General features: G+C 39.1%; 1 protein-coding gene across 2 annotated transcripts in view; it reads right to left on the reverse strand.

The window, feature by feature from the left end:
• Positions 1-513: 513 nt before the first annotated feature.
• Hers (Histone gene-specific Epigenetic Repressor in late S phase) overlaps positions 514-24,268 on the reverse strand; it is a 579,029-nt gene continuing 555,274 nt past the window's right edge. The window contains exons 5-11 of one of the 2 annotated variants that reach the window (XM_089642361.1): positions 17,776-17,918; positions 16,200-16,376; positions 14,911-15,007; positions 12,923-14,820; positions 12,261-12,426; positions 7,290-7,458; positions 514-6,348 (exon numbers count right to left, since the gene is read on the reverse strand). In XM_089642361.1, the coding sequence (XP_089498487.1) occupies positions 6,123-6,348; positions 7,290-7,458; positions 12,261-12,426; positions 12,923-14,820; positions 14,911-15,007; positions 16,200-16,376; positions 17,776-17,918 (2,876 nt within the window). In that variant the 3' untranslated portion in view covers positions 514-6,122. The remainder of the gene's footprint in view (positions 6,349-7,289; positions 7,459-12,260; positions 12,427-12,922; positions 14,821-14,910; positions 15,008-16,199; positions 16,377-17,775; positions 17,919-24,268) is intronic. The other variant, XM_089642362.1, reaches the window with a different exon arrangement.

A 24,268-nucleotide genomic window follows, 5' to 3' on the forward strand; every position in this document is an offset into this window, starting at 1 on the left:
ATTACGGCAATCGCTAGTAAAAGCCAAGGAATAACATTTCATTTGAAAATACACGTAAATTACTTATTATTATAAATAATACAAAATCTGAAGATTTTAAGCACCATTAGAGAATGTGAGATAGTGAACGTACCAACACATAAGTATAAGAAGGACAGCCTACTGGCAGTAGGTCGTCTCATATAGTGTTCCGTGTTAATAAGTGAGCGAGTAAGTGCAGGGTTATCTCATTCGCACCCCTGAAGCAGTTTATCTTTGTCAGGGCCGGCCCCGAGCCTAACGGCACCTGGCGCTAATAAAAACCTCAAGGGTGACGGTGTTAGGTTTTATCAGTGCCTTGGCTCCCCTCGGTTCCTTGGTGCCAATGTTGGCGTCCAGAGTGGACTGCTCCAATTGTGCTGCATAGGACCGGCCCTCATCTTTGTCATAAACGAGCTTTCAGAGCATGAAAAAGTGCATGGGATCTTCCAGAGTATACTTGTTAGGGACATACAAGTTAACCTCTTTTAATATAAGTGGATTAAGTATAGTTCCAGTGATTAATTAAAAAAAATGTTTGCCTAGGAATATTTCTAAGGTATCGAAATCGAGCACTCCTGTTAAGAACAAGAGAACAGCCTCAGACAGGGAAATATAATACATATTACTATAATGAAACCAGGTTTGAATTTATCTCACATTTATTTGTAGATGACAGATAAACCATAAAGGATTTAAATAGCGCACACACATTTCTAAAGACGATGGGAGGACAGACAGCAAGGCACCTAACAACAAGGCTTAACAATTAATCCTTCAAGCAAATAAATATAACAAACAATAGGCCAAGCCAGCTAAAAGAAATTATCTTCAACTTGTACTCATTCTTCCTCCAGAATGTTCCAGAAAATGTATAGAAATGTGTCTTCTAACTCATTCTTCATCACGAGCCACACGTTCCAGAATATGTAAAAGAAATTATCTTTAACTTGTACTCATTCTTCCTCATAATTGAATCTTCCAGAATATGTAAATAAATGTGTCTTCTAACTCATTCTTCATCACCATTCTGAGCCACACATTCCAGAATATGTAAAAGAAATTATCTTTAACTTGTACTCATTCTTCCTCATAATTGAATCTTCCAGAATATGTAAATAAATGTGTCTTCTAACTCATTCTTCATCACCATTCTGAGCCACACATTCCAGAATATGTAAAAGAAATTATCTTTAACTTGTACTCATTCCCTCATAATTGAATCTTCCAGAATATGTAAATAAATGTGTCTTCTAACTCATTCTTCATCACCATTCTGAGCCACACATTCCAGAATATGTAAAAGAAATTATCTTTAACTTGTACTCATTCTTCCTCATAATTGAATCTTCCAGAATATGTAAATAAATGTGTCTTCTAACTCATTCTTCATCACCATTCTGAGCCACACATTCCAGAATATGTAAAAGAAATTATCTTTAACTTGTACTCATTCTTCCTCATAATTGAATCTTCCAGAATATGTAAATAAATGTGTCTTCTAACTCATTCTTCATCACCATTCTGAGCCACACATTCCAGAATATGTAAAAGAAATTATCTTTAACTTGTACTCATTCTTCCTCATCATTGAATGTTCCCGATTTTGTACAGAAATGTATCTTCTAACTCATTCTTCATCATCTGAGTCAAACGTTCCAGAATACGTAAAAGAAATTATCTTCAACTTGTACAGAATCATTCTGAGACTAATGTTCCAGAATACATTATCCTTAATATATTACATTATTTTATTTTGTATTTCTCCACGCATCTTACGAAATCCACATTTTAAGAACTATTCTCATTTTGATTGAGATTTATTTTTATTTTGTAAAAGTCCCTAGTATATTATGAAAAATCAAAATTTAAACAATGATAAGTTTTGTGAAACAATTCAATGAAATTTTATAAAAAGAAGACATTTTGAATTTTTCTGTTGTAATACATACTTTGGCCATTATTAAATTAGAAAATGGATATCATAAGTTTGTACGTGCAAGCCAATGTAGATTAAAATGTATTTGTTCATACGAAACTTCTTTTTGTTTTACCAGGCAGTCCTCGTGTTACAATATTATGAAGTGAGCCTACATTGGTCATGAAACAATCAAAATAGTACATTTTAAAACTGAATACACCAATGAAACATGCATTTATGTCCTTTGACACACTTTCTGTAATCTACTAGAATACTTGTTGAATCCTAAAATAGTCCCTCTCCTATTCTATTCCGTATTCCAAACTATGAGTGGTATTTATACAAACAGACATGAGGTAGATAATATATATATAGGAAATCAATACTGCTGTAACAACCAAAAAATAGTATGCATACATTTTTTAATTGTTGTTAATAAATGTATTTTTTCATATTATTTTTCACTGCCGGCCACCGGGGCTTTTACTGACCTTAAATATTATACAATATGCATGAACGTTAGATGATGTCTGTTCTGAGGCAGATAACAATCATCATTAGCATTATGTATTCATAAAAGCAAGGTATTGAAATGAAGAATAAAAAGTATAATTTAGATGTTGGCAGGTACGCGTAGTGGCGTTACAGCGCTATTGCTTTCTTGTGACGTTATGAAAGTGAGAATCGATGACATGAATGCATCAGAGAGAAACACCTACAGCAGTTCGGGTTGATTGCTAAACCGTATGATATAATCCAACTAACAGATGTGCTTTGGAAACATCTAAAGCGCAGTTTGAGTCCATTCCTAAATCTGTGACAAATTAATCTAGTTTGGGAAGATGAACATCAGGATTTGAGGCGATTTCTAAATTTGTAGATTCCTTGGTTCCTTCACCTGCTTTGGAAACATCTATGAAATTGAGAAAATAAAAGGAAACCACGATTTTAATTATGTACATCCAGAGCTGACCCTGTACAGGCGCAAATGGAGCAATCCGCTCCGAACGCTAACTTGCCAAGGCGCTAATAATACCTGACACTAAACACATCGCCTTTAAGGTTTTTACTAACATCCGGCGCCATTTGGCTCAGGGCCGGCAATGTGTACATCTTCCGTGATAGGCTTAATATTCTTGCAGTCAATTCATAGACAGAGTGTAATAAACACATTTTCATTAATGGCTGAATCACTAGTAATGTTCAAATGATTTGTCATGATTATATGTACTTTTGTTTCTCCAATATCTTTTTAGTTTTTAGATTTAAAAAATTGGTTTTGCAATCCTGAATGAATGATTTGATATGTTTAACATTATGGCATACATTTTGCTATTGATAAAGTTGTATGTTTCACAAAAAATGGTCCATAATAAGTAATGACCAAAATAGGACTGCCCCAGTTTTGTATCAATACATATATTAACTACGTACTACCAATTCCACCAAACCATTGTTATTTATTTATAACATTCCCTTCTCTATACGTATTATAAAACCTACATAGATCATGGGACACTATGCGAGGAAGTGATATAATATTTTATCTTTTTTATAGGTAATTGTGATAATAAAAATTTGTGTAAAATGTATTCATACAAACAAAAATCTAGTTTTCATATTACCTTTGTCAGACGTTTGGTAAATAGGGGATACCTAACCAATACTGCAGGAGCAGTAGCAGGAACTCACTGGGGGAAATGCCTTACACAAAATAGGAAGAATAGGGAAAGGTTTAAAAAAAAATAAAACAAAGAATGTAAATAAAAAACACATATATTAATTATTATGATAGTTAAATAAAGGCAACAAACTACAAGAAGTTATAACACAAATAAATAAAATTTAAATAAATTCTTGACTGAGCGAAAAGTACTGACTACGATAATTTCCCAAACTTTGTCTGCGGAAACCGAAACTCTAAACATACGGGAATTGTTCAAGGAACAAGTTCTACAATAGGTTCACTTGCCTTGAGTCAATAATAGTCGGATGTTTGTTAGATTCACGGAAAGGAATTACTGGCCAGTATTAGGCAACAATACAACAGACAGAGGTTTGGTCGAGGGTTCTATCTCACTTCTTACTTATCAACAAACAAGTAACATAAATGGTAAACTATTTGCACCTCGAAGTCTACTATTATTTGTTACAAGTTAACTCACGGGGCCAACGAGAGCACAAGACAACAACAGCCACAAGCAACTCAGGACATATTTCACTTAGGCAATGGGTGGAGGTACTTCCCCTAAACATGGTTAATTAGTAAGTAAATATCATGGTACAATATGTATACTTCTTCAAATATAGAATATGATGGCGTACAATCACTTCCTTTAATAATAATATATCTCTGTTCTAATTCTAGTTACAATAAAATAATGTTCCCACGTGTTTAGTATTTCCATGCAGATGGCTAAAACAACAAATATCTCCCGGCCGTTCCCGGAACTAGCGCAAATCTACTTCCCGCTCTTTGTGCATTCCTTATAATATATCGTATTGTATACTCTGGGGACACTGAAGATTAGCCTAACTGAAAAGCCTCAAAGTAGTCAGAAGTTAGTTAGTGGGCGGTGACACTAACTGCGCGACTACGAGGATATGTGGAACACCACCGCCACTTGGCTCCCGTTCGCAGCTGCTCTTTAATTCCAGGCACTTTGCAACTTTCGCAGGCACTTTTGCGATTTTATATCAGAATTAAATAAAATCTAAAGAATGTAATGACTTTTGGTGTATTTATATAAAAAGTATTATTTTTTATATAAAAAGAATTATGCAAAAAGGTTGCTCGTTTGTTTTTAAATCATGTATCGAGCAGGACTGCCAACGGGTACCGAAGGGCGACTGCTCAACCAACATTCTCAATACACACCCGGATTCGGATAGAAAACAATATAAAATATAACTATTCTTTACAAATAAAACTCTCAAAAACATCAACAAGTCCCAGGATAAATGCTTATTTGGATCATCCGGTCAATCCAAACAAATAATTTAGAGTAAACCCCAAAGTATAATAAATTCATTCAAAAGATTAAAAGTTACTTTTCTATCGAGTCCATCTGAAGTCAACAAATTAATATTCTAAAACAATCAAAACCTCCCCTCAAAATTTAATTTCGAGTTCTCGTAACTCGGAAGGTCTAAACAATGTGGAGCAAACAACTAGTCGGGATCAACCAATCGTACAAGCTTTATTATGTACACACTTATTTACATTGTGTGAACGTATGTTTCCCTTGCACACTTAGGAATGTACAATAACAAAAGTAAATGTATCAAAACAGGTAAGTCCAGCCACCTTAGTTCATACGGCCAACACAGGGGCGGAATGGATCCTATTATCCCATTCCGCAAACAAACAAACAAACAAACCAACCAACAATATGTACCTACTTTACCGGGGACATTCTACGTCTGGGTTTTCCGGCCAGCAAGACTCGTTAACTCAAACTTCTTAATATACAAATAATTACATAACATATTTACTAAAAAAGTGCATTATTCCACAGGTACAAGTGTACTTTGAAACCTGAATTGTGCACAAAGGAATATAATAAATATAAACAAACATTGAATAAATGAAACAGGCACTGCCTACAATCAGGCAATACCAACTGAACGCAGCACCAACACGTCTGTGAACATTAGCTGTCTCTAATCCATACAAACTTCCATCTCATTCAACTAAGGAAGTGTTGTGTTGCTGACACTTATAAAAATACCGAAACTGTAAGTAAATTCATTCTAAAATACCAATACACAAACATACATATATTATTATAAGATACGAGGAATGCTTTGTTCCTCACTTGTAGTATGCCACATTATTCCTCAGTTTAAATATTCACATTAGACGCCTGAGGGATTGATCCTCTTAGTCGCTTGCCATATCAGAAGTGTGAAGGGTTGATCCTTGTTTGTAGTATTCCAAGGAGGAGTTGTTCCTCAGTAGCAGAATGCCATATTGACCTCTCAATGGATTAATCCAGGTTTTTAGTAATCCAATAAAGGACTTTCTCAGCAGTAGTAGTTAGTATCGTCATATCAATCGCATGAGAGATTGATCCTAGTCAATCACATGCTATAAGATGTGTGTTTGTAGTATGCCAATTGAGATGTGCGAGGGATACATCCTTGCTTGTAGTGTGCCAAATGTTGAGGTATACTTTGTTCCTCAGTTGTAGTAGGCTTTCCCTTTGACGCCCGTGACGCTGATGACCTTCTTAAGGCGGAAGTCGTAGACGCGGCGACAGAATAGCACCAGGTCGGGGGCCACTCCGGGGGGCAGGCGGGAGTCATTGCAGGCGAGCGCGGGAATCACCTCGCTCGGGGGCACCGCCGGAACGATGCTCGGAGGAACACGCACATTCTCTTCCGTCGCTCGCAACTGCTTGCGGTATCTGCAAATTACAAAATATCTATTATATCATCATGCATTTAAGGCGATACATCTCGGCATGTAACATTCGGAATCGGGTGAAATCGTGCACACATAAAGAAGATTATTAAAGAACTTCATTTGCCACATCTATCTTCCATCTTTTATACAAATAAAAATGCAAATGTTTGTTTGTTCAAAATCTTAAATCACCAAAAGTTCTTCTTCTTCTTGATTATATCAAAGACCAAGGTGTGTTCTACTCACACATTGTATTTAATTAAAGCATCTATATATAAAATTTTCAAACCAAAAACATATGATTTTGCATTACAAACTTTGCAGTGCATTGCCTTAATGAAAAATTTCCAGTTTAAGAATGCAGTATTTTACTCAGCAGTAAGCAGTAAGCAGTAAGCAGTAAGCAGTAAGCAGTAAGCAAGTAACCAAATGAAAGATATAAGGTAAAGTGCAGACTGATGGGCTGAGAAGAAAGGAGGCAGAAATGCCAATTGCAGGACCTGAGCGCCTGTCACACTAAATTTCATATTGAAAAGTGGCACAAATCTGAGCACTGGACAAAAAGTCTGCGTCACCCTCCAGATAGAGAGGTACGTACCTCTCTCTCTAAGTGACAGAATATTGTTTGTAAGAAATATTTCATAGAAATTATCTGTTCATAGGTGCTTTCTGGATTTCGCTCCTATGAACAGATTTTCACACAGCGTTTTTTTCAAAATGTATTCATATTATAATTCATGTTGGTCTTTTCCAACTTTGCTAATGTTTGGAAGTTCACTGCACACACACTACACTACCAGGGGGCCACTTTATGGAAGAAGGAGATATCACCAAATACTCAATGACAAACAACAAGTCCACGGCCTAAGTGCTTATGGAAGCTATGTAGACTGAATTAATAATAATAATGAGAGAGAGAGCAATAATTAGAGATTGCATTACCTGCAGTACTCGTTGTAGGTGAGCACGTAGCACTTGTCCTCGATACAGGCCACGCTGTTGACATCGCGATGGCGTGAGGCAAACACCTCGTCGGAGCAGTCCTCGGGCTGGCGGCCCCGCTCCGTGTGCTCGGGCCGGTAATACCACAGTAGGGAAACCATCATCTCGCCTACAATAAAACAATTTACTATTATTCTCATTTATAGGATTAATCTAACATCATGTCTTTTCAAAATATCTTTTGTTAGCCTCAAAGAAATATTTAATCTTAGTTTCAACCTATTATTAATGTACGTCCTACGTCTTCCTTCTGTCTCAACATAGGAATTTCCCACTAAGACAGGCATTGAAAAACCAATTATAATTATATTTTATCAAGATAAATAAATAAAAATACAACACATACATCAACCATTACATTATTCTACAATAACAAGCGGCAATTCAATTTGCAGTTTTCAAGGAGGCTTAAATGCATATTAACCTTTACACAATGCTGGCCGTTTCAACCTTTGGCACAATGTATGTGTTTTAGTGAAACTTCATGGGCATAATGCGACCATCGCAAATCTGTCACTTTTAATTTACAGCATCCTTTACAGTGCCCTTGAAGTTAAATTTTCACAAAAATGGCGACATTTTTTTTAAATTTTTTTTTTATATTGAATACTTCACAAGAGTCCCAACTGCTCCCGTCTGGAGCCAGTGAGACTATGGCATCCCCAATTGGGGGATGTTGTGAGGCTGAAGGTAAGTGGGGAAGGGAAAGAGGAAGGTGGGGAAGTACCTGGCTATTCAGATCTAGTCACTAAACACGGCTAAAGCCATTTTTTTTTTTATTTTTTTTTTTTATTTTTTTTATATTTACTCCACACAGGAGGCCCTGAAGAAAATAATTTCCCTCAGGGCCTATGTCATCTTTGGGGATGCTGTGTGGAGGGTCTTTTTGTGGAGAGGAAGGAGTGAACATGGGTCTTGAAGAGTCCCATGTTGTAGGAGGGAGGAAACACAGAGGCCGGCAGTTCGTTCCACAGCCGAGCTGTTGAACTTAAGAACGAATCATAGAAGCGACCCGTTCTCATGTGACAAGTGTCAACTGTGTACAAATGTTGGGCGCGCGTTTGGCGTGTATCCCGACTACGCACCGGTGCCGAAGGGATCAATGACGCTAGTTCCTCAGAGCATCTTCCATTGTAATACCGATAGAACAAGGACAGCATACCTACCTGACGCCTGTGCTCTAAAGATTGCAGTCCGTTTGTTAAGATTGGGGAATCTATCAAACGGACCGCCCGTTTCTGCACAGAGTCAAGGGTTTTTTTCAGGTATTTTGGGGCTCCAGACCAGAGATGGCTGCCAAATTCGACAGTAGGGCGCACTTGCGATTTGTACAGGGTGAGCAGTTGTGTACTATTAAAGTATCTGCGGGCCCTGTACAGTACGCCCAGCTTCTGAGAGGCCAACTTTACTCTAGCTTCGATGGAGCCCCCGTACCTGAGCTGGTCACTTATAGTTACACCAAGCATATCAATGGAAGGCCTGTTCGGAAGATTGCTTCCGTTGAAGGAGACTAGATTGTCATTTGGATCCCTTTTAGACGTAATCAGACAGGATTGGGTCTTTGAAACATTAAATTCGACGAGATTATTTTTACCCCAGGAGGAAATACTCTCGAGATAACCGTCCATTCTCTGCTTCAAAGCCCTCCGAGCCGTTGGAGTTTGTGTGCCCTTTGGGGGCTTGTCAAACAAAAAGCTATCATGAACTGTACTGTCATCCGCGTAACAATGAATCGGTGCACATGTCAAAAGGTCATTGATGTGCAACAAAAACAAAGTCGGAGACAGAACCGATCCCTGTGGGACGCCAGCATTTATGGAGTGCGAGGAAGAGGTGAAACCGTCAGCAACCGCCTGAATCGACCTATCCCTTAAAAAATCAGCAATCCACGTACACAGGGATGCGGGAAGTCCGTAAGAATGCAATTTGTTGACAAGTCCTCGGTGCCAGACCCGGTCAAAGGCCTTGGATATGTCTAGTGCGACCGTTTGGGTCTCACCGTGACGTTCCAGGCACCGCCCCCAAACATGCGTCACATACGCGAGAAGATCACCGCACGAGCGGTTCCGCCGGAATCCGTATTGACGGTCGTTGATAATTTTGTTCTTCTCGAGGTATGTGAGCAGTTTGTCGTTGATCACACGTTCCATCACTTTGGACAGAACTGATGTGATCGCTATGGGGCGGTAGTTGGCCGGGTTGGAGCGGTCACCTTTCTTGGGAATAGGGTGAATTACCGCTTTTTTCCAACCAGAGGGCACAGTGCCACACTTCAGGGACATTTTGAAGAGCTTTGTCAAAACTGGAACTATTTCCGCAGCACACCTCTGCAATACCAGGGCAGGTATTCCATCAGGTCCACTAGCTTTGTTAACATCGAGCCCCCGTATGACGTGGAGTACATCCCGATGCCGGATCCTCAGCTTTTTCATATAGAAGCCGCAGTGAGGAACCGACGGCGGAACAGAGGAGCAACGTTTCAATTCTGAATGGTGGTCTTACACCAGGGCGATTCTGGTAGTATCTTCCACTCTGGAACGTGCCGCAAATATACTATATATTATTTTAATTAATTAATTGTGAAATAACACAAATTAATCAAATAAAATTTATTTGCGCACGCCGGGTTCGAACCCGCGACCTTCGGAATGGCAGTCCAATGCGTTACCACTGGACTATGCCGGCCGTCAAATATTAACATATAAATTGTGTTAAAATGCTCAGAGCAATTTTGCCAAAAAACCAAGCTTATTTTTGGTTAAAAAAAAAAATATTTCTGTCCAAATATTCGCAAATAAAAAATAAATAAATATTACGCGTAGCACATTTCTGGTGGGTATTTTTCACGAATTTTTGGCGAAAATAAAGGTCCCGCGTGAATTTGTTTTTTAATCGCTATTTCATTGAAAACAATAAAAATTTCTACGTAGTAACTCAGCATCCCCAAGATATAAAAGTACTAAACGAAAATCGAAGATTATTTGAAATGCAACTCAATTAAATTAACCTTGTAATATGTTTATTACGGTCCGCCTATCGGTATTTGACTATGCATACCCGCTTTCTTTAAATACGCCCGACTTCTCTCGCTCGCTTGCACATAGGAGTTGAGTGGGTAGCGGAACAGAGATTGAGATTCAAATCGGGTTTCACGGTCATAAAAACCATCCATCCAGGAATTGAATTATTACAATAACAAAATATGTTATCTAAATAATACACTATCCTTTTGTTGAAATACCGATGTAAACAAAAGGCACGAAGGTAAATATAACAAGAAGACTTGCCTTATGATTCGATAATTATGTACCCAACTATAGTTGGGACCTTTACAAAGAGTTTGGTATATAATATTCATATAAAAACAATGCATAATTCCGCCTTTTCTGCCAAAATGAGGCCTGCGCAAAAGGTAGAACTACCCTTCCCGGCCAATGTGTGTTATAATAACCTTTTTTGTTTTTGTTCTTACAAAATATGTATGCGTGCATGAATACTAACTCAATTTTGACTGTCCTAAAACGGGAATTCCTCCTAGTTGGGCAGTCAAAGTATTTTTTATCTACATGTGTCATTGTATCATCACCTGTACTAAATAAATAAATAAATAAAATAATCGCAAAACTAAAATGCTACGTGGAAAACCATAAATAGCATTGATTGATTGGTGGTCTGAGAGAAAAGGGGCAGGTATTTTACTATACAATGCACTTTTTTCAGAGTATTACTTTGTCACTGAACTTGTAAACCTGAGGCCCAGACTATGCCAATCTAAAAATACTATTCTCCATATCATGGCTGCTTGGATTGAAGAATTGGCCATTGACAGCCGCCACGGTTAGCCTGGAGGCAGGAGACCATCAAATAACTGCCAAAAAATGAATTATTCCTTTTCTTTTTTCCCTAGAAAGGGATGGATTGCATTGCCATACTATTGCATAAATCTTCTGGAATTGACTATGATACTGAAGATGATTAATAACGCTATGGTTTGCAATCCCGCGGGATTTCAGCAATGTTTGAATCAGCAGATTTGCAAGTTTTCATGTGGGGGATTGCGAGATTGAAAAAATTTACATCAAAAACTTTCTCTTTTGAATTGCACGTGCTTGCGAGTGCCAGAATGCCTAGAAGTCAGTCAGAACATTAAAAACACCAGGCAAAAAGAGCGCAAGTGTGCAAATACTATTAAATTTTCGTCTTGTGTAAAGTGTTGAGAGATACTTAAAGACAAAATGTAAAATTTGCAACAATTTAAAAAATCTGTAGATAAACAAACCGCTAAATTCAATAAATGCCCGTCTGAGGACAAAATGTTAAAATAACCGACCGGTCTACCAAGGCTTGTATGGCCATTTGAAAGATAAGCATAGAATTTATTTAAAAGTAAAGAAGTCGCCGTCAAGTCTATCGTTTTCATCAGTGCCTGAACCAAGACATCCACTAAACGATTCATCTCAACACGGGACGATTCTATGTTCAGCAGTTGTGAGCACACACCTTCTTGTTGACAGTCCCACCAGCTAGTGTGGGATACCACCAGCTAGAGGGTTTTCCGCTGCTGGGCTGCGCTTCACAAATGTTTGTTTACGTATGGGTGACAGGACTCTTCGTAGTCTATGTTTTCCACCATCTTATTTATTTAAAAAAGTATTCTTAAAATACTTAACATTAATTTTTTAATATATTACTAGTACCAAAGATGATCGATACGAAAAATAACTCTAAAATTACTTTTTCAATATCTTTTTTGTAATATAATAGTATCAAAGATAATTGATACCAAATAATAAAAAATGTTCATGAAGGTCTTAATTTAATACCCCTTAATAAAAATCCTACAGGTTTTCTAAATTCTTTCCCACTATCCTGCAGGATTTGCAAACCTAATGACAGCAGTATCTGACTTACCGTCGGTAGGGTTCTCCCAGAGCTGCGAGACTCTCGCCACGAAGGGGGGCTCGGAGCGCCGGGCCCCCGCACGCAGTAGCACTGAGTCCCCACGGCGAACCGTGTCGCCAGCCCCTGCGTGCCGCATGCCCACCCAGCTGCGCGCCAAAATGAAACTCTCCTCATTCTGCAACAATAATACACAAATGATAATAATTATTGATTGAATGATAACGACACATTCTGCATAGCTCCTACTCGGCACTGGTGATAGACCGGCTGTGCAATCTCCCATCTTTCACTTTATTCGTCAGACAGTATCCCAGTCTCCAATAAAGTTCACCACGGCTGGTTGTCACTACATGAAATTATGTTCCAGGTATCTCGATCTTTAGGTGTTTACTTCATGGAAACCACTAGTTAACTAATTTCGACTGCAGCTTAAATTTGAAGAACTCTTTTCAAATTAAAAAATAATAACTACTTATGATTTGAAGAATAAAATAGGTTCTTAAAAATTAGTTATTCCATTGGAGGAATATTTCCTCCAAGGTTATTCCATAAAGTCATGATATTTTTTGCGATTATTTCCATTTCGAATCTAATCAAATGAATCGCCTTAAAAGGATACTTTTATGATGCAACAATTCAAGAGATAAAGAGAAAAGTAAGGCTTTACTTACATTGATATAAACCTTGCTGAGCTGCGGGTCTCCTTCCCAGGCCCAGCCGTTGCTCCAGCGGGGTCCCTGGGGGCCCCTCCTCAGCAGGGGCATGTCTCTGAACCCTTCAACGCACTGTCCAATCTCAGCCAACTCCATCCCTTCTGACGACTTGCCTTTTCTCTTCCCCAAGCCCTTGCCAACGGCTTTGGTGGCTTTCTTAGCCTTGGCACTTTCTGCCTTGGCGTGTTTCGGGGTTTCTTTCACTTCAATTTCTGCAATCTTTGCTTTCGCCGGTTCTTTCTGTTTCTTTTCGGATATTCTATTAATGGCTGCTGGGGACTTGGACTTTGTACGTCCACGTTTATCTGTTGAGAGTTTTCTCTCAACTTTGGATGAAGGAACTGAGATTTCGGATTCACTCGGTTTCTTGACTACATTATTGTTGATATTCAGAACAGTCCTGTTCTTTGGAGTGACAGCTGCCGTATCTTCAACATCTGCATGACCCTTTTTTGGTTTAAGCGTACTGGTGCTGGTGCCGGGAGATTTGGCCGGACTTCTTGTGGTGGGGGAGAAAAGCACGGCGGGGTTGGGCTCACCGCTTGGGACTGCCGCAACGGGAGCATTCTTCACAACACTTTCGATCACTCGGTCAATATTGTTCTTCATGATCAAGTCATCTAGTAGAATTACACTCTTTGATTTAGGAACTGAGGCGATTATACTTTTCTTGCAGGTTTCTCGGGGTATCTCAATTTCAGGAACGTCTTCGGCGACCCTCGTCATTCGCTTGTCAGCTGGTTTAAGTAAACTACTTCCAAACCGCTTCCTCTTGTTGACAGGAGAGTCCCGAACGGAAGGACTGGTGCTCTTTCTCTTGTTGTTGACCAATCTCTTGGGCAGGGACCTATCAGAGTCCATTAGAGACATTCCTTTGCCCGGAGACTTTTTCTCTGTCTTGATGGTGTTCAGTTGTCTCTTTCCATTGTTCAATTTAAAAACCTTATCATTTTTCTTGATGAGATCCTTGTAGCTTCCTCCTACCAAACTGTTTTTCTTAGGGAGCTGGTTGGCCAAGGAGACCTTTTGTCTCTTCTGCAGTTTGACATGTTCTCCGATTCCATTGGCGGCCAGACTGTCGTCCATGTCAACTTCCATATCGATTTCTAATTTGGAGCAGCGCCGTTTGGTGCCAGTTTTAGGTTTAACGTCGCTGGATTTTTTCAAATTCTCACAACTTATAATGCTGACATCGGTATTGTGTTCCTTGAGGGCTTGCACCTCCAGGGCAGTGCTGGAGGTGTTCTTGAATCTTATCGGGGGAACGTCTGCAGTGTCGGTGTTTTCTTTCTTGGTTTCCAGGGACAAGTCTATGATTTCATCACTCTCCTCACTTCTCAAAATAACGCAGTCTTTTTCACTCTTATTATCTGTGCAGTTGTCCTCGGATGAAGAGAGGTCGATGGGTGCCATCTTGGCCCCCGGAGAGTCTAGCAGGATGACCTCGTCGCCACTGTCCTGCTCGCTTTTGACCTGGTCGGGCTCTTGTCCCAGCGGGGCGGGGTGCGGAGGCGGCGGGGTGGGTGTGGAGGGGCCAGGGCGGCACATGAGCAGCATGGCGGACGTGTCCCCGGGCGTGATGGACTTGCGCGCCATGGCCTTGCCGAGGCGGGCGCGACGCGGAGGGTGCGGCGGATCCAGGCCGGCCGAGCCCCGCGCGGGCGACGGGGGCCCAAGCGCCTCGGGGGGCAGCTGCCCGCCCGCTCTTCCCGTCCCTCCTCCCCCCGCTCCCCCCTGCCCCCGCTCGCTGGTCTTCCCGGGGCCGCCACTGGTCGGGGGGTTACCAGTAACGGGCCCAGTATGGACGTTTTTTGGACAAGATTGCATTGGACATGGGCAGCCTTGGTAGGCTGAATCTGTAAAATAATATAAACAATAAATGATCATCTATTCACTAGGCAATGGAAGTAGATAAGCCATTAGATATAAAGAGTGCTGTGGCGTACCTAGATAAGCGATGGCGGGTCGTGGTGGTACGTGCGGATGCTGGTAGCAGGGGGCGCAGTACTGAGGGGCATACGCCTCCCCTCCCGCTGGAGAGCCCTGCAAATACAAAAAACATATTAGCTCAGCCTCTCTAAGGATTCTATATCAAATCACTTCTTTTTTTTAATTTATTTATTAAGTTAAAAGAAATTTTACATTTCACTTTATACAACATAAAATAAGTAGTTTTCTAATTTATGGACAGTCAGATTATTGACAATCTTCACAGTTTGTCACATTGACTACTAACTAATGAAGTACCTCATAAATAATGTTGATGACGTAAAAAGTGCTACGAGTATTTATAATTTACAAGCCGACGTTACCGGCGTTGCTCGACTTTTCTTTACTTTATATAAATATAATATGAATGTGTTATAATAAACCTTCCGGAAGAAATTCTCTACAATATAGTGAAAATCCTATCAAAATCCGTTGCGTAGTTTAGTAGAACTAAGTGCACAAACAGTCAGAAGAGGATAGCAACTTTGTTTTATAATATTTAAATATATACTTTGTACGCTATTAGACTTCTATGTTATATGCGTAGGATCTGAAACTATGAATCATTTAGCTGCATATAATAATTATTACCTATTGGTCGTGTTAATTGCTTGTCGCTTGTTGTTGCTGATTTTACAGAAGCGATATTGTTTACTGTAATGGAAGTATGCTCGTAAATCAGTATAAGCCAGGGTCATTATCAGAATGGAATTGCGACACCATATAAGTATACATGTAAGAATATTATTAGTATAGTTCCGAAGTGCGTAGATCAAGTGGATCCCAAATGGCGGAATATTACCAGTTAATATTTGGATACTAAACAGCTAAATATTTCAAACACCATTTCGATTCTGAATAAATGGTCTTTGACCAGGGCTATATTTTGTTTATTACTTCTTTGTTGATACCGTAAAATTATTAATTTTATAAAACATTATTGTATACTTTTTTTTAAAATTAATTTTATTTGTAATTAGATAGAGCCTAGTCATATTTGTACAAATTACTCATTTATTATTATTATTATTGGCCAATATCGCCTTTTTTTTTCTTTTATCTGCATCTTAATTTTGTATGCGATATGTTTTTTGTTTCCTAATTTTTTTGTATCGAGTTCAGATTATTGGATGATTTTATTGCCTGGTATTGTATTTATGGTGTCTTTTACCAAAACTTTTGTCTCGATGGAGTTATGTTTCGTGCGTGCCAACGCTTCTTGAAGGCACCTAACTTAAGGTTGTACCTGATTGTCAGGCGGGGGCGGCCTGTAGTTGGGCGGGGGGCGGTGAGCGGGCGGCGCGCGGTAGCAGGCGGTGGGCGGCGGGGCGGCGGGGGCACCCATAGCCCCCAGGCGGCCCGGGCCCCCGTAGTACGAGGGGTGCGGGTGAGGCGCTCCGTAGCCGCCGCCATAGTGCATCACCTGCAACGGACACGACACGTTAGTGACAACCGCAAGGCGGGGATTCCCATCCAACCTCTGGGCCTAAATACAGAACACCTGTATGTTGTAACCAGAGATACAGCAGGGACACACAACACACAACCGATTTATCATTCTTACGTGAAACTAGCACGGACCTGTGAAAATCACAAAATCCAACTTTACTAGTCAAGATTAAATCTAACAAATATAAAACAAAAGAAATACCTACACATCTCAAATATACAATTAGTAAAACAACATTAAATTATAATAGGAATGTAAGTAATAACTAAGTATAAGTTTGTTTTGTTTTCTATTTTCTAATGTAATTAATATATGTAATTATTTATTTTTTATCAACAACTGAATGCATGATGAGAACATTTTGTAAGCGATTTACTTACTTACCTACATTTACTATTTAAATACATCTATTTCAATTTAACTTTTGTTTTCGGTAATGAATGAATGCAAATCTTGGATGCAGAAATTAACCCAATCCTCTACATCCGATCGGGACACACGAAGACATACACGCATTTCTCTGAAATTCGATGACATTACAGCAGTTAATAAACGCAATAAATCTCGGTCTTACCAATCGGGATTTGGCTCGGTTGGTAGAGTTCCTGGGTAGGAAGGTTCAATCCTCAGTCAATTGGATGAGTTGCTTCACAGAATTTGAACAATTCATCAAAGTTGATTTTCAAGTTCTGTGAAGGTTATATTCAAGTTCTGTTATTATATACAGAGCTTGAATAGAACCAATTTTGAAATTTGATGAATTGTTCAAATTCTGTGAAACAACGCGTTCTTAGTGTTTTACGGATTGTTTTTTCTTCTATCAATTCTATGTTTTACTTTTGTAATCACTTTATTAAATGTTCACAATAAATAATTAAAATAAATTTGGTAAAAAAATATTATATTATGTAAAGTACTATACTACAATCAGTTTCAATTTTGAAAATTCAAAGCAAATCAGTGTTCTAGATTTCATTGAACCAGAGTTACAGACAGACAAACGACCGAAATTAGTACTGTTCCTTATCCTCCCTTTGTCGTAGTGTAAAAAAAATGAATCAAACGAATAAATTCCAATAGATACGGAATCTCTAACAAACTAACCATCAAGCCGTTTCACGCAGGGGTAGACAGAGAGGACGAACCGCCAAACAACTCGGTCTTTGCACACACTGCTTGGCTCATTCACATTCATACATACTTTTCTATTATTGAATTTTGACATGGCCCTACTCAAGTATCTGATTAGTTGGTCGTGCCATGTCTTCCTCGGGCGTCCCCGACTTCTGCTATATATTCTCCAATTGATTGATAATATCGTATAATTATTTAGTTGTAGGTTGGTAGTTCTAGTAATAGGCATGTGTGTTACCTGCTGCGGCTGGGGGTATTGGTAGCGCGAGTAGGAGGGGTCTTGGGGGGGCGGCGGGGCCCCGCTGGCCGCCCCCTCGGCGCCCTTGAAGCCCCCGTGCAGGGGCCCGGCCGAGATCAGCGGGCCCGCGGGCTGGTAGTAACCTGCAAACAAACAAACGAAAACTAATCAATGAACGATTCAGAGGACATAGCGCTTTATTTATTTATTTACGGTAAAAGCACAAAACAATTAAAAAATACTAATAAGATTCAATTTAACTAAAATTTACAATGAGGCTGTAGATTCTGTAGAAAATAAAACGTAAACCAACAACTGTTTTAAAAAAATATGTGAAATGCGTTTTGTAAGTTTTTCCGTGTTTTTTTACATTAGAAGATACCTTGATGCTGTGTGAAGGATCTTTTTGAGGAGGAAGAAGTAGACATGTCGTAGGAGGGAGCAAACATTTAAACTCTATCTGTGTTTGTACTGTATTGTAAGTGAAACTTATAATGTTGATATCATAATACCTATTTAAAATTGTACCTATTAACTCCTCCCGCCCTAAAATGAGTTTGTAACTCTACGGGATTGCTCTAGCAAGAAATAAAATAAAATTAAAGTGAACAAACTCGTCGGAAAAACCGCATGCAACTAGCGACAAACGGAACACGTGTGGTTTTATTATTGTAGGGAAAGAGGAGAGAGGGTGACATAGTCTTAACTTAATTTAAACGTTTTGTAACTTCATTTATTTTATAAATCAATACCATGTACTTGCTTTGCCATTGTCACAATGTACAACAAATACCTTGATAAAAGTTTCAAAACTGAAATACTTTTTAATTTATATTTACTTCTTGTAAAAGCCTACTGGGGGGGGGGGGGCAAAAATAAATAATACCTCATAAACATAGGCACACATCTCTAAATCGCTTCCGCGAAAACAAAAATTGCAACCAAATCCATGATGAAATAACGAGCCGAATTTGGCCGAACGCAGATGAATGAGCTGCAGAATAAAAGCTATAAAAGCGTCTGGGAGCAATGCATAATCGTGTGGCGGATTAGCATAACCATTGTCGGCAGGGTTTGTTTGTTTGGAACTCGCATGAATAAGGAATAACCATCCCTTTAGCTGTGGCCCGCCGCGGAGACGGTGATGTTATTCCTCGTTCGTCCATTTATATGACAGATTGATAGCGACACGTTGCCGGGACCTCAGCTCAGACGGCCGCCGGTAGATGGCGTCGAACAAACCATTTCCATCCAAGAGCTTTCACTCAATGTGGATTGTGGATATGGCGATCCAGAAGACGTACGTGTGGTAATACCCTGTACAATTACATACTAGGTAGAATGCAAATTAATGGATAGACGAAAAAATAGTGTCGCGCAAGTGGATGAAATAAGACGCCGGGGACCTACCAGAAAGATGTCGAAGATGTGAAAGAAAAGTTGGAATATAAGTAGGCACATATATATTATAATAATTATTATGAATTTTGACAGAGCAAGAACTATTCGCCATAACAAAGTTACTGGGGGTTCAAGCAAAACTTCCTAAGGTTTTGGTTCAAGCCATCAGAAATTGTGTGATGGCACATTAAATAATAATGACTGGCTGCTAGATCCTGCAGGCGACTTTTTGATGGGCCTAATTTAGTCAAGTTCCTTGATAGTAGAGTTTTGCCCCTTTGTAAGTACAGCAGCAATTATTAGAATGTGTAAAATGTGCAAAAATTTAGTCACATTGTAACGTCAAAGAATTGTGCAAGTTTGGATTGCCACGGCAGTGCCTGATTACTGTTTTGTTGAGAGTTTTTCGGGTGGCTGCCCTGCGATCGGTTTGACGGGCGAGCAAAAATTACGCGGGTAGGTAGATTGGGAACAATACGCGGGAGGACGATTCCGCGGTGCGCGTGGCGTTAGGCGAGAAAAAATGGAGATTGAAATTTTGAGAAAAAGATCGCGCGGATACCTTGAACTTATCCTTTGGAGACTTTCCGTTTAAATTTACAAAACACATAACCAACGTTTCGACTCCTGTGTGAGATCGGCCTGTGCTTGTTCGAGTGTTGTGGCTTGAAGAGATGAAAATATACAATCGGTTATTTGGATTAAAAAATGGTTTTATTTGTGAAGCGTAATTCCTTGGAGACTACGCTGGATTACCAAGCATGCTGTCGAGGTGACACAAAGATGAATCATCATTGTTCCGTTAAACGTTCAATGGATGCTGTTTAATTGAGGATGGCCTCGCGCACTCCATCCGACGAATCTCTACCCGGCGCAACCTGCTCACCGCTGGCGGACTCTCAAAACACCTTCAGACGTGACAACATGATCAAGGTTCTTCAATGCTTTTACACATTATGTCTTCTTGCCTTAGCCCCATAATAGCCCTGGTGATTGACAAGAGTCCATGCTCATCAGACGCTCATCAGACGCTCATCAGACGTGACATCAGACGTGACAACATAGGAACCTATTCATTTTTCTATGCAAATGAAAAATATTTAAATAGAAAAATATTCTACTAAGCCCGTTATCCTACGGGTCGTTAAGCAATCATCATAAAACGAGTGATAGTAAAGGTCTGTGCTCGCAGTTCAGTGTGGAACTTTTCTGCGAGTGTCTTAAAGCATTTGGTTTATGTCGAATACTTCACAGCTATTTTAACCACATCAGTTTGAGAGCTCTGAAATTTAAAGATTACCATACCATGTACATTTACATATAAATCCATTTTTGTTCATAGGCACAGCTTAATTTTCGAATTTTATCTAAAGCCGAAAGGAACCGATTCCAAAAATAGCCGGTTCCTTGGAAAAATAGTATCGGGCGATTCATTAGCAGCAAACTGTCTGGGACAACATATGACAGGAATATCATCGTATATCAAGTTAGGTTCATAGATTTTTATTTTCAATTTTTATTTTTGAAATTTTCATTATTTGTGTAAGATTAGACATTTATCTTTTTGGTTTTGTTGTTCGAAGTTTTGTAAATTTTTGATTTTCTTAAATGGAATGGAAATGGAAAAAAATAGGAAAATTTTTCGATGGAAAATGGTTCGGGGAATTTTTATAAAACGCATCTTTTTGGTAGTTTGGGAAATTATCCATGTTGACTAATTTTTGAAAAAAATACTTCCGGGTAAATTGGAAAATTGTTGAGTAAATTGTGTAAAATTTTTGAAACTGAGAAATTCCAATTGTTTGTAAATTTTATTTATGACATTTGCTCATCGAGTATGTTGCTTGAAAACTATGTTTTTTTTTTAAATAACAGGGGGCGCCACTTCCGTTTTCAAAAATCTAAAGTGTTCCAGGCTTTGAAAAAAACCGAAAACATCACAACAGAAAATTTAAATGTGCACACAAAATCCTTTTTAGTTGCAATAATATTATAATTTTATAACTTCAGCAGTAGAACACTAGCAGTCTTAAAAATTACCAACAAATCGTTCCAAAAAGTTTCCACGGGACAGAGGGGGGCGGCAGACATAAATCCCTCAGCTTTCCCGCCCACGGCTACTTTACCGCCAATATTTACAGCCGCACGGCGCTCGGGTGACACCTATTTGTTCAAGCTCCAAACCCTCGTAGATTCCATAGATACACCGCTATTATAGACTGCGCTGTGCACTCGCAATTCGCCATAGATACATCATTATAGACTGAACACCGTGGGTAGATACGTCGGTTGAAAAGGAAAGCAGAACACGAGAAAATGGATTATTTTATTATATTCCTCGCGAGATATTTTCTTGATCGCACTGTTATAGAGCCGGGGATCTACGTCTCACTGGGCGAAAATGTTAGGGGATAATTTATAATAATAATAAATAAATAATAATATAATTGAAGAGAGTCTGAAGGAAGAGTTATGTTTATGGACCCGGATTATATTAAATACGAATTTGGATAGCTAGTTATCACAAATGTCAAATTCAACTCTGCGATCAATTCTGTTAGTTCCACTGACCAGGCTCTAGGTTTTTTATGAAATTGTTTATGTTTACAACGTGTTAAGTAATTAGTTTGGTATTTATTTGGCACATTTATGCCCATTCCTGAATTCGCGACCTGCGGGGATACTGCTCTGTCACCTAGGTTGTGCATAATGTGGTCATGCAAAAAAAACATTGTCGCTAATTGATTCAATTTAGTCACACTCCACAAGAGTTGCGTTCAAAATGCCATTGTTTTAGGTCGGAGGCGGGTACTGCTGACAGGTAGCGGTAGGCAGTAGGTACTGTACGTGTACTAGGCAGTAGGTACTGCATGTAGTGCTCGCTCCTTGAGACGGCCTTAGGCTCTCGCTATTTTAAATTCAGTGTCGCGGCGTTCAATGCCAGACCCGCGGTCGGATCTCGTTAGCGATCGGATCGCTCAACCGATCAGCGCTCTTTATACACACCACGTAGATAGCAGATAATAACAACGATACTATACTATTATTGGAGGGAGCTTCCTACTGTAAACTGAATATGAACCTTCTCTAATAATATACGGCAACATCGTCGGTACGTGGAGGGACGGAAACATATAGCAAAAACTATAATCTCTTTATCTTGAAGATACAGCACATCGAATCTATGCCCGGATAATATTATACTTGCATCTCAGAAGGGCGGGGTTATATCGAAAACACGTGTTCTTTTCCATATCAGAGACAGTATCAACATCAGTATGAACACGTATTCCGCCGTCCTCATAAAACATTCGCGTTTGACTGATACTTTGTTAAGACCTCTTTCAATTCATTCATTATAGGCCTGCAGTCCCATTTTTAACAGGAAAACGAATAATTCGTCCAGATTTTTAATACAAGAACAGTATTTCATGTCAGTAAGTTTTCTGTGTGTGTATGATAGGTATGCCGCCACCCGATGCAGAACCTAATTCTTTTGGTATGATTTGAGTGAGCATAAATCTCCAAGTCCCAAATGATCGCTGAAGACAGTGTCAGCATCACTGAACAGATAAACCTTAGAAGCCTTACTTCTGATTAAACTGATGAAACATTTAATATCGAAATCCTTTCCTGAACAGATTATCAATTTCATTAATCCGTCTGAGGTTGCCAGGTTTTATTTAAACTAGCGACATCATTTTACTTTCAAATTGGTTATAATAATTACGTATTACTTTAACAGGCTTTGTATAACATACTAAACTAAGAATTCTCAGTGTGATTCTACCACGATTCGTTATTGACATTGACACAAGAAGCACAGCAATGGCGATCATCTTGTAAAGTTTCTACAGAGGACAATGTAACGAGAGGTAGGAACAAGTATATCATTTTAAAGAGACCCTAGCTTGTGTAGTGGTTTAGTTTAGCGGATTGATAAAAACATAACGATGATTTTCCCTTTTAAGCCTGACATTTGGAAAAAAAAAAATGATGTACCTACCTAAAAAGGGTAAACCACATCTTACAATTAACCCAATAAACAATGTACCTATATCCACTCGAGTGATTTACCTATTATTTATTTAGCAATATTTGCGGTTTAAAGCCAATGAATCCACCTAGATTTCGCAATTTATACCATATTTTTAGGTTCTACAAATATGACACAAGCGATCGCTCAAAACGTTTTTGCAAACTTGCCATAATGTGCCAAAAATAGCTTGAGTGGATATTAATGTGGACTTCATAAAGTGTACACATGCCTAAATAACGAGTGCAAATTTAAACGGTTTACTTTTATAAGTAGGTAGATACTTGCTAGGTAACACTGGCTAGGTGAAAATAATTATTTTATTTATTTCAATTGTATTTTGAATAATTGGGAAGCGTTGCAACGCACCCAGTATCTTTGAGCATTTGCGGGTAAGGGGGGACTAAGGGTGGTTGTTGGCACCCAGTGGCTTTACGAGTATAAACCTTTCCATAATCGATGTAAAGTACTCGGCGTATTAGATAAAGCCCGGCAGGGGCGGGGGCAGGTACCGGAAGTGGAGTGCAGCGGATATGACCGTGTTTCGGGCAGAGTGCAGCTTCCGGGGGGAATCTGCGGGCCGGAAATGGATAGATAAAAGTCTCGCCAAGTCTGGAATTGCGGGAACACGTATTCACTGCATATTAATGGGATATTGGGAGAGGTGAGGATTTCTCAGTCGATCCGTTATATTGTTATATATGCAGATGTACCAAACTGTTGGAACTGGGAGAGGTTACATAGGAGCTACGAGCGATACGCCTTCAGATGTGTTTATAAACCTTTAAACATGGCGTCACGAAATCCGCACTGATTTCTCTACACCAAATCAATTAGAAATGTTCAGCTCCCGTCATCGTGCTCCAAGAAATTTCTAAATATTAATCCAACCGACAAGACAAGACCTGTATCAGGTATTTGTTCAATATTTAAGGCATTATTAAAGTTCTTCCATTACTAAACTAGTTACTTATCTTTAACCATCTGATTTATTACATAAATTTGTTCCGCTAAAACTTGCTAAAATACAATGCATCAAATATATAATAAATAGCA

This window comes from Hesperophylax consimilis, chromosome 18, assembly GCF_061612785.1.
Source record: "Hesperophylax consimilis isolate HC1 chromosome 18, BYU_Hcon_1.0, whole genome shotgun sequence".
Lineage (NCBI taxonomy): Eukaryota > Metazoa > Arthropoda > Insecta > Trichoptera > Limnephilidae > Hesperophylax > Hesperophylax consimilis.